The sequence below is a fragment of the Silene latifolia genome, chromosome 4, assembly GCF_048544455.1.
Source record: "Silene latifolia isolate original U9 population chromosome 4, ASM4854445v1, whole genome shotgun sequence".
Lineage (NCBI taxonomy): Eukaryota > Viridiplantae > Streptophyta > Magnoliopsida > Caryophyllales > Caryophyllaceae > Silene > Silene latifolia.
Window position 1 is genome coordinate 21,155,535 of NC_133529.1, and position 11,705 is coordinate 21,167,239.

Sequence of the window (11,705 nt, forward strand, 5' to 3'; positions counted from 1 at the left end):
CACTACTAGTGTAATTCAGTCTAAGTTGTATTGTTAACTTATGGATGGGTAAGACTGGGTAAATCCGACTCCGTTCACTTTCCCATTTATTTTCCAAACAACTCTCTTATATAGTAACTGTCAAGATGATCTTTAATAACGAGATATATTGACTTTTGTTACTGGGCTTAGTTTTAATGGGCTGATTTTAATAGACAACACAGTCAATGCACGTTGGCCTTATTAGACCAGATTTTCCAAAATCAGATCAAAGCGTGTAAAATTAATGCCCAAAACAAAAATTCTTGATGGGTTGACCCAGAAGCGAGGCCAGGATTTCAATTTCGGTGTAGCAAAATATATACTCAAGGTAAAATGTATAAGATAATTAGTGTAAAAGTATTAAATATTGGTGTAGCAAATCACGAAATTTTAACCGAATTTTTCGCCTTTGGTGTTTGCGGCTACACCAAAGCCTATTGATAATTTCCAACATTAAGTCGCAGACTTGCGTCCGTTTTTGAATGTACTGATTCAATTTCAATACGGATTACTAGTTTTAACGTACTTTCTCTGTTCCATTTAAAGCCGTTTTATTTGATTGTTTAATTTTTTTTATGGACATCTTTTAAATCAACTAATTGACTATACTACTACAAAAGTTGTGGTAACTAAGCATATGAATACCCACTTTTTTTGTCCTTTCTTATTCTTTGCGCAAAGAACTCAATGGAACGGAGGAAGCATGAGACAAATTTCATATGTCCAAAATTTTCTTTTAGCCCTGGAGATTTGGAGGTAGACTTTTAATTGTTTATTTATTTATTTATTTTATTTTTTAAACATAAATGTCGTTTGGTTATGCTTTGCTAAAACACATATATTACAATTTATGAGATTTACAAAGTTCAGTATAATATTAGTTCATTTATATTAAGTTTAGTTCAGGTTGGTTTAATTCTACACTTTATTTTTAATTCAGTTTAGTCTAATTTCTATATGAAGCAGTTCAATTCTATTCGCTTTCGAAAATTTTAGTTAAAAAGGACAAGGTCTCTCAAATAGAGATGGAAGTGGGCAAGTAAACCGTTGGGCCGGCACTTGCCCACGACCCAATTTTGCACAACATGGAATTGACATAGCCCGACCCGGCACAACACGCCATAGGTAGAAGGTTTGGGCCGGATGGGGGCTAGCTTGTTATTTTGGCCCATGGACATGCGGGTTAAGGGTTTTGGACATGTTCTTGGGCCGGACTTTTGTAAATTTTGGAAAACACAATGTCCAAGCCCGCTTTGATAACGGGCTAGACAGAACGGGCTTAATAAGTCGTTCCGTCCATGAACAGCTCTAGCTATGCGCCGTGCTCGGGCCAAAATTTGAGGGAAAAAACCGTGTCTAGCCCAGGTACGACACTCCTGGGCACACTCAAAATACAAAGAAATAAGGCTGAAGTGGAGAAACTGCTTGGGCACACACCCAAACACGCACAAACACGCCATGGGCCGTGAGCTGTATGGGACGCCATTTCCATTTCACCAGCAAGACATGGCACGAAGCTCGCCTCTCCGATCCGTGCCTAAGCCATGCTATTTTCTTCTCGAAACATGGTGGACCGACATGAAGCACGACACAACCCACTTCCAGCTCTAATCTCCGATGCCAAAAATATAATACAAAACCTTGTTATCATGATTTCAGCATCTGAAAATGAAAGTAAAGACACATTGACTAGGACACTTTTCATTCTTTATTAACATAAGGGTCTAGTCTTATAAATTAAGGGTGCCATATTAGGCCTTCATTAGGGTTTGTGTCCAAACAATGGACCACACAACAATTAGTACAATCGGTGAAATAAGTGAGCATGCATACAAATGCATGTGCATTTGCAGCTAATGTATATATATGTGTACGATTGAAAGCACAAGTTTTGAATTACACAATTATAGTTTTCGCACCTATTTAGCTACATACTAACCTAAAATCCCACATAAATGCTTATAAACCAAACTCACCCAAAATGAACTTTTTACATTACACGCATCTTTCAGTTAATCTCTCCGAAGACAGATGTATCGTCTTAACATTAAAACGGATTAAGTATAATTTCACTTGTGTATATAAGACAATTAGAAAAATATATTTCTTTTTCCTATATATTTTGCTTTTGTCTTATCCATACAACTGATAAGACGAATATACCTGTCTTAAATAAGAAAATGCTTGTCTTTTATAAAAACATGTCTGAAACATACATATGGCTTGTTTCAATGTCTCATGAAGGACATAAGTCATTTCACATTATGTTTTTTGATTATTCTCACGTGCTGTCCTTTTCATTTTATTTATCTTTTTTTTTTTACTATTTTTTTTCCATTTTTTACATAGACAAAGTAACGTACCTTGTTGGGGGTGCATTATTATTATTATATGTTGTAAGACTAGCAAAGTTGCTAGCTTTGTGAAACCACGATAAGTTCCTATGCATGCATGTTTTTCAGTCTGATGTTGTTCATGTGATTGTTCTTGAGAACTGTTTGTTGTTGCTTCTTGAGTTACCTTTGTGAATTGAGTGATTTAAATTGGTTATTTCGAATGTGGGTCGGGCGATTATAGATTAAGTTATCCGTTATGATGTTTAATAATGTTTCTAGCCGTGATTATTAAGGTTTATTTTGTTTTATTTTAGTCATTTTCATTTAAAAAAGACCGCTATTTTAGATCGCTCAAATCAAATTCGAGTTTCTTCAAATTCTACTTTTTGAGTTTTGTTTGGTCTAATCAGTCTAGGTTGAATAAATTTTTCTCTAATTACATAATTGTATTTGACTACCATAATCTGAAATACAGTCTGTTGCATATGTATAGTATATAGCGCGAGATAGTATCAAAGAACGAAGTTTGTCGCAGTGGTAACAACACTTGTTTCTTTCGTAGACATCCTAGGTTTGACTCTCAGTGGCTGCTGTTAGTTGGATTCGAACCCCCAACCAAACACCATAAGTGTGAAGGTAGAACCATCTTATCAACATTATTTCTTGTTATTTAGAGGAGTAGTGTTTTTATATATATAAAAAAAATGAAGAGTTTATTGTTTCGTCAAACAAACTTGCGTTTATTACAAGTTTTTTGGTAGTTTTTTACAGATTTACATCATATTTGAGGTTATAGATATTTTTGGGGCCTATTTTTGAAATTATGCACAGGGCCCCGGAAACGTCAGAGACGGCCCTGTTTGAAGATAAGCGTTATAATGCATTAGATACAACAATATGTGTACACCCTTCAGTTTAATTTAATCTAAGTTATTTGACATCGCGCAAATTTCCACTTGCGTAAAAATTTACTCCTTATAATAATAAAAATAGTTTGTATTTTGTTTGAAAAAAAAAAAAAAAAACCAACTCTAAACTCCAAGGACAATCATTCGTTGATGCTAACCTACTTATATTACTTGGTGTACCTCTAGCAGTTCATTTCTTAGGTGAATAAATTGAAGAGGGTTCCTTACTTCCTTAGGTAATTTCACTTCACGGTGTCGAGGGAACCCGGATCCACCTACATGGATCCGCCAAGGCGCCAATGGTTGAGATGAGTTATGTCTCGCTTATGAATAAGGCTATATAACTCTAATCCTGACCCAGTTAAAACCAGTTGTAGTACAACTGACGGGGTAGAATCTGAGCTTTATATTAACATTTCCGAGTTTTGCTTTAAAGAATCCGAGCTATATTATAAAGTTTATGAAATCACCCACTTAAGCATAAAAAAATAAACTTTAAGTAAGCCCAACAAAATTACACATAAGTTCGGGGGAACCTGAATCCTCCTACATGGATCCGCCAAGGCGCCTCCCCCTTATAAACGAGGCTAAATAACTCTAATCCCGACCCAACGGTCCTAACTTCAATAAGCAAATTATGTGAAAGTATCCTAGACCCTACTCACTTAAGTGAATGTAAACTTGCTGAATTTGATTATGTTGCCTCATTTCAGAAAGCAATACAACAAGGTATAGAGTACATTAATGGAGGACATATAGATCCCATATGAGTGAAGGACAACAATCTTATCATGTTATGTTTTCCATCTCTTGTCTTATATTTTGTTGACGTAAGAGAATGAAAAAGACTTCCCAAACATTACTACTAAATATCAAACAATCAATACAATTTTATAATATTAATATATATGTGAGTTGGCATCATATATAGATTACAAAGTCAATAATTCAATTTATGCTCTAGTAGATATCATTCTATGCATCATCACATCATATTTATCATCACAAATTTTAATTTAAGAAGGGTAATAACTGTCTTCTGTCTTAAGATTATGACGTGTTAAATAACTACCACTTTTATAGATAAGACAAAAGCAAATGACTTTAGATATTATTAGCAAAAGACTTTTCTTTATCTATACAAGTGACATGTATTTGACCCGTTTTAATCTTAAGACGAATATAATATCCGTCTTAAGAGATACTCCATACTTATTTATTTATTTATGCAATTGGTCTTCCTTGTGACGGGTTACCATTTGTGGCGGATATTTTGTGAGATAAAATGGTAACAAAATGGGTTAGTGGAGAAAGGGGACCACATGAATAGTGTTGCAGAGAAAGAAAAAGCGGGTACTTTGTGAGGTAAAATGGTATCCGTCACTCAAGAGTGACGGATATGTGCCGTCACAAATAAGAATTTGTGTTATTTATGATATACTTAATTGTTGCATAAAAAGTAGGAGTATATAGTATTTTACTAATATGACCCCAGCCCAATCATTCAGTGAGCCCATCAATAGGTGGCCCACATTATTTAATGGGGTCTTACTGGCCCATGACCCACTTCAAAAAAGTAGGGTCACTACTCTAAATCCCACCATCGATTCCATATTGTGCCAGCAATACCCATATCATTTCTTTAATTCTTTTTATAAATGAAAAGTAAAGAGCTATTATTGATTTTCCGGTAATTATCTTGTAAGACCGTTGTATATAAAACGACAGCTCACGAGCCACGATATCTTTCATCTCATTTACTAATAGTACAGTGATCACAGATTCACAAGCATCCCGGTGCAATGAATCCAGCTTGTTCGACCAGCAAAATAAGCAAATACGGATAATGCATTACATGTCATAGGCCATGTTCTTTTGGCTGAATTAAGCTAAAATGAGCTGAACTGAACTGAAGTGAGCTGGATCGAGCTGAAATGAATTGAAATTTACTGAGATGCATAGAGCTTAAATAAGCCAAGTTGAGCTGAATTGAGGATGTCCAACCTGAGACCAACCTTTGTCCAACCCTAGCCCGCATTTAATCATCTCTAACTATTAGCTAATTAGTATAATGAGATGTATAACCGTATGAGAAATACTTGTGTCTTCCAAAAGGATGTCCTCTTTACACTCAAAGAAAAAAGGATTAAAATGAAAATTAGGACGATCCTCCTCTTTGAGTGTAAGGAGAACATTCTTCCGGAGGACAAAATTATTTTCCAATTACTAGACTATTGTAAACTAGACAACGATCAATCTTACACTACACGAATTTCCATCCATTTTTTACTTTATGATTAAAATTAATTTTCGTAAAAAGTAAAAGGAGGAATGATTCACCTATTTGTCAGTGACAATGTACATCGGTTAAGACGAAGACCAGCAGGTGGGGCCTAATAATCTGACCAATACCTGGAACTGATAAGGTGTGGGCCCTGACCCGTCTTATTTTACCCGTTTGTGAAAGATATCAACTGGTGTTGATGTAAACGTGTGATTGATTTACTGCACTGTACAAATCAACCCACCAACTCAAAGCTGCTGCCCTGCTGCCACACCTTTTATTTTTTTACCACAAATAATAGGGATTCAAATACTCAATGCAGTAAATTTTGTACCTCAAATAGAGCATTGAATTTGAATGGCACCAAGATACCAAATGTATTCTGTGTAATTGTGTGTACTGGAAATATTTCTGCTAGAAGGGGGGGTAAAATTGAATATTTTCACTTAGGAATGACATTTATAGTACAAAATGACACAATTTTTACTTCTCCGAAAACAATTAAGGTTTGGTTCAAAACTGAAACGAACTTATAAAACCTGAACTAAACTAAACTTCAATTCCTAAACTTAAATAAAGATAGAAATAAACTGAAATGAAACAAAGTTATTGGATTTGCATAAAATAATCGGGCCTTAAAATGCCTCAGCTAGTGAAATTATATATGGAGTAATAAATAACATTGTGACCGGAGTTTAAAACTCATCACCTTTATAACTGTCTTACGATACCATTTCTACAAAAATAATTAGCAAATCAAGTAATAATGAGGTTCTTACTTTCCACGGAGTAATATGTTAACCATGACACCAAGTCTTAATTGATAAACACAAAATAAATAGCTAGTGAAATTGAGCTGGAATAAAGTTTAAAATAGTAGGGTTTTAAAATATCTTAGTAAATGAGATTTATATTAAGGATAACATTATTATCGAAATTCAAAACTCATCACCTTCAGTTCTTCACAACTGTCTTACAATCCCCTTTGTACGAAAAGAATTAACATAATCAAATAATGAATTGAAGTTCTTACTCTCTAATATATGAAGTTCAAAAAATGAATGAACTCTCTAATATGTTAACCATGAAACCAAATCTTATCTTAACTAATCAACACAAAATGACTAGATAGTAAAATTGAACTGAAAGAAAGTCTAAAATAATACTTCTTCCGTTCCATTGAAGTGTTTACGTTTGCTTTTTGTGCACAATTAATAAGTGAGAAGAATCTTCAATGCAAGTTCTAATACATATAACATAAAAGATAGTCATGTGAGATCTTGTATAAATTATCTTACGAGTACATTGTGAATATCAAAGATATGAACAAAAGAAAATAAATATTGACATACATGCATAAAGTAAACGTAAACTATCATATGAAACGGAGGAAGTAGGGCTTAACAGTTACCATGAATTAGCAAGTGAGGTTATACAAGGGATAGCATGATGTCCGGAATTCAAAATTCATCGCCTATACGACCCCCATTTGTCCCCGATTCTTGATCATTGGTTAACCTTTAATTATATTGCACTAATAAAATCCTTATTCTCGAATATGTTAACCATGACAGCAAATCTTAATTACTAAACACAAAATGACTACGCTATTAAATTTTAAACATTTTTAGTGAACTTTTGATCCAATATAAATTTTGATAGTATAGTTGCTTTCATGAACTAATGTGGCTAACTTTGACTAGTATATAGTCTAGGATGTGCTGTAAATGTATAAAGATTGAGGCTATTGAATTGATAAGAGCTTCACATAGCAAGTTAGGACCATCTCTTACAAAAAGCCGTAATTAGAGATTATTGGTCATCTTCAAAATAAAAAAAATGTAAGTAAATTAAAGGACCACTATATAACTTACAAAGTTTCCCTTTAGAATGTATTGCACAAACAATGATGACTAATATTTAGTAGTGGAGGGGTCAAAAATTACATGAATTAAGGAGGGAGCCGATGATCAAACAATCCTTTTTTCCCGTCTTAAACATAAACATTGTCGTCACTCACAAAAAAAAAAAAAAAACTTAATTAAAAGGACAAATGTTAAATAATTTGCCTTTTTTATCAAACCCTAAACCCTTCAATAATTATATTATAATCACACTTAAAACAAAATCAAAATTTCAAAAAAATAAATCTTAAAATAATAGTAATAAAAATTAAATCCAAACCTCACGTGTGCAACCAATACCAATGATAATAATTTGCTTGAATTGCTTGATTGCTTCTTTTTCAAGTGGTGTACCTTTGTGATTCACAATAGTTACACTTGTAGTAACAGTCCAATGTTGATAGTTCACACTTAAGTCCCAATTTACTACTATTAACCCGGGTGTTCACTGTCGGCAATAATAGTTAATCCACCCGTCGCAGGTACTCTCAGAGTGATTAATCTCTAGGAATGATGACTATGATGACTAGTCGTGTCATGTCGATCATCACCTCCACCACCACCGCCATGAGACCCACTAGCTTGGGAATCGGACATCCCAGTCCGATACTGGTTGAGTCCAGTGAGAAGACCTAAATGCCCCTCACCGGACCCCAAATTATTCCCACCACCACCACCACCAACGCCACTACCACCGTTACCGCCAGCGCCACCGAGACCGCCCATTGTAGGACCCATTTGCTGATTTGGCAGTAGGGCCATACTCATAGGAGTTGGGAAATTCATGAAATGTAGTCCACTTGGTACATTCCCTCTATACAATCCAGCTGTACTATTACTCACTGATGGAATTGTCCAAATTGGGTCCACTCCTCCCATTACTGCAGCTTGATGGGTCCCACTGTTTGTAACCATCCAAAAGTTGGCTGCCGGAATTTGCCCATACCCTCCTCCTCCTCCTGTCGCCGCCATCTCCGCTTCTAACCGCCGCTTTCTACTTCCACTTCCACTCCCACCGCTGTCTTCTCCCGTCTCGGACATGTCTATTTGTTGACTGTTATGGTTATGGTTTTGATTCGGATTATGAGTTTGAGCATGAGCATGAGCATGAGCATGAGCATGATTATTGTTGTCGTTACTCGTAGTATCTCGGTACTCATGCTTAGCTTGGAGAAGTCCGGGGTTTAGATTTAGAGTCGCGGTTTGGAAATTTAGTAGTGCAGAAGAAGGGGGAGGAGTATCCGAAGATAACCCAATTCCGGCAAAGAAGTTACGGCGAGAGGCGGCAGTGGTGAAATTAGGACTGAAGTAAGACGGCGAAGAGCGAAGCTGAGACGGGATTGAAAGCGATGAACCGGAGCTACGTAACGAGATGTTAAGCGAGGTAAAGTTTGCTGGGATAGTACCTGTACCTGTGGCAGCTATAACAGCTGGTTCAGCTTGTTGGAGTAGCCATTCAATAGTTTCTCCATCTGATTTATGACCTAATTCTCGAGTCAGCTGGAACACCCGGGCTGCGCATAGCGCAGGCATTCTTATCCTCCTGCCTCGCCCGTCCACCTTTGTGTGTCGGTCTTTAGTAGAAGCTCGCTTTGGAGCGGGCTTCTTTGACCCGGGTGTTCCAGAGTCGGATGCACCTCCAACCTCAACTATTTGAAGCTGAGGCTGGGGTGTTGAGGTGGACGGGCCGAGGCTGGAAGATGAGATTGCCAAAGAAGGGTATGGGGTTGAACTTGAACACGCTTCCTCTTCCTTCTTTTCTAGAAGCTGGAAAGGGAAGTTTGGTCGATGTTGGTGTTGTTGGAGTTCGTTGTGGTGGTGATGGTGGTGGTGGTGATTATCCCCTCCATCCATCTTCTTCTTTTTCAAAATAACCTATCAATACTTGTACAAAGAAACTAAATAACTTCAATAATAACACAAAATGATGAATTTTGAATTATGAAATGATAATTTATGATGATTTTCCCATATTTTTTAGATTATTATTCTAGTTGCATCATCATCTTAGGGATATGATATGGCTAATTAGCCAAGGTGAGAAAGAAGAGGGGAATTCAAAAAATGTGAGAGTAAGGAGGTTTAGGGTTTTTAAGAGGCTTATTTTTGTGGGATGGTGGGTCTATGCAATGGGGGATCAAACTACTTATATCTATGAATCTCACTCAGTTTCAAATATGTTTTTTTTTTTTTTTGAGAATTATTTAGAGGTGAGAGGTGATAAGGAGAGGGAAGAAATTAAGAACAGCTTTGAGGAGGAAAGTTATGAGTGGGAATTATTACGGAGATTAAGCTTTAAAAAGCAAACATTTTTAAAAGTAAAATACTTTATTTGTTGTTGGGTGCTAATGGACTTTCAAGTGTCTATTTCTTTAAAAACTATACAATTTAAAATAAGACCGTTTCATATAAAAGACCGGTCCTTTTTGGTACGAAAAATATTCATTTATTTAGATTTTCCGGGTTAATAGGCGAGTCGGGGCAATTGATTAATGGGTGTTTTTTTATATAAAGGTACCGTCTCACAGTGTTGGACTCGTTTTATATATAATAATAATTATCGAAAAAATTAACAACACTGCTAGTATTATTGGCACTACCAAGTTTAATAATAGTAATAAATAAAAATATTAATAATAAAATGGAGTAGTAATTAACAAGAGTTGATTTACTAAGGAGTATTTTTTTTTCAAAACATGCACACCTTTACATTATAAATTTATCTAAAAGTTTTATCTTTATGATAAAACTTTTTTTATCTTAGTTAATCAAATATTTATTTTAATTTTTTTACAGTCCTTCTGAAACCTAATTTTGTCAAAACTAAAAGCCATTTATTGATGTAATTAACTTTGAGTGATTTACATTTTTGTCTAGAACCGATCTTATTAGATAGTGAAATAAATTGTAATCAAAACTCACTGAAAAATGACTTACTAATCGAAATTAGTTGTTGCATGCTGGTACAAAATTTAGAGGAATGTTTATGTGTAGTGTACAACATTCTAGAATGAAAATTTACAAAGGTATAAATTCTGAAAAAGTATTATTGAAAAGATGACTTTTTAAATTAACTTGAATAATAGAAATAATGATATGATACACCAAATTTTTATGATAAGTAATTTTAAAATTATTTTGTGAAAAAAAATGTAAAAAGAGCATTGGATTTGGGTAATTGGGTGGGTAACTGGTAAGTAAATGGGAAGGGCTGTGTGCATATACTTTAACAGTCCCTTTGGTTCAGAGTCCACGTGAGGTGCTCTGTTTATCATTCAATCCATAAAGACAATAGTGGCCCTTGTGGGTCCCATACACCAAGTCAAAAAATAAATTTTAAAAAAATAAATGGAAAAAAGAGGACCCCTCTAGATTATGAAGTGGGACCCTCATTCATTCATGTAATGATTTCACTATGCCTTTGGCCCTTTCTCCTTTGTTCTCCACCTTTCTTTCTGATTCCTCTTCCTCCTCTCTCTTTTTTGCTCATTCACGGGCCTCTTTTGGGCCTCCAACTCTTAGTTTCAGGTGATTTTGGGTCGATATCGGTGGCCGAGCTAGGGGGCTAGTAGAAGCGGTTGTCCCACGAATATTAAAAGCTTATAATTTGATGAGATTTAAGTTTTGGCTTTTTTTTTTCTAGTTTACCTTGTAACATTAATAGTTTGTTCTCTAGACATTTTCACCTAAGTATATATCCTGGTTTCGTTGTTGGTTGATAGTCGATACGTCATACGTTGTAAAGACATTTTAGATAGTTTTGTAGCTAAAGAGTTTGAGGAGTGAGTTCTTGAATCTTAAATTTAAGAACCATAATTTAAATGGCGATGTATATTTACAGTATATTCTGAAATAATGAAATATTTAGGATCTTAATTAAATTACTATTTTGACAACGAATCCCACCAAGATGGAACATAGAAGTAGTACATAAACGTAAAAATATAACATTAAAAAACCTGATTTATAATATTTTTGTGTAAGACCGCGTTATAAAAACATTCGCTGTTCAAAACATGCATATATAACAACTTTCATACTATATTAATTACAAAGGATTGATATATCATTTAAAAGAAAACGGTTGATCATATATTTTATTATGTTATTAGTACGAACAACTAATTAAGATACCTTTAAACCAATTTTCAATCAAGGGAGAAAAGTGTACAACATAACAATAACATTAGAAGTGGTCACGCCAACAAAGGCAAATTTACAAGTTGGATCGTGTGTAAAAAACAAAATGATT

At 34.9% G+C, this 11,705-nt stretch overlaps 1 protein-coding gene across 1 annotated transcript; it reads right to left on the reverse strand.

Moving 5' to 3' along the window:
• Positions 1 to 7,442: 7,442 nt before the first annotated feature.
• Positions 7,443 to 9,745, reverse strand: LOC141653211 (transcription factor TCP14-like). The gene has a single exon (XM_074460900.1). The coding sequence runs from the start codon at positions 9,305 to 9,307 to the stop codon at positions 7,958 to 7,960; it is 1,350 nt and encodes a 449-aa protein (XP_074317001.1). The 5' UTR covers positions 9,308 to 9,745; the 3' UTR covers positions 7,443 to 7,957.
• Between the last annotated feature and the right edge of the window lie 1,960 nt (positions 9,746 to 11,705).

What these genes read in the sequence shown, in the direction of transcription:
- LOC141653211 (XM_074460900.1), bottom strand. Translation starts at nt 9,307, where the DNA reads ATGGATGGAGGGGATAATCACCACCACCACCATCACCACCACAACGAA.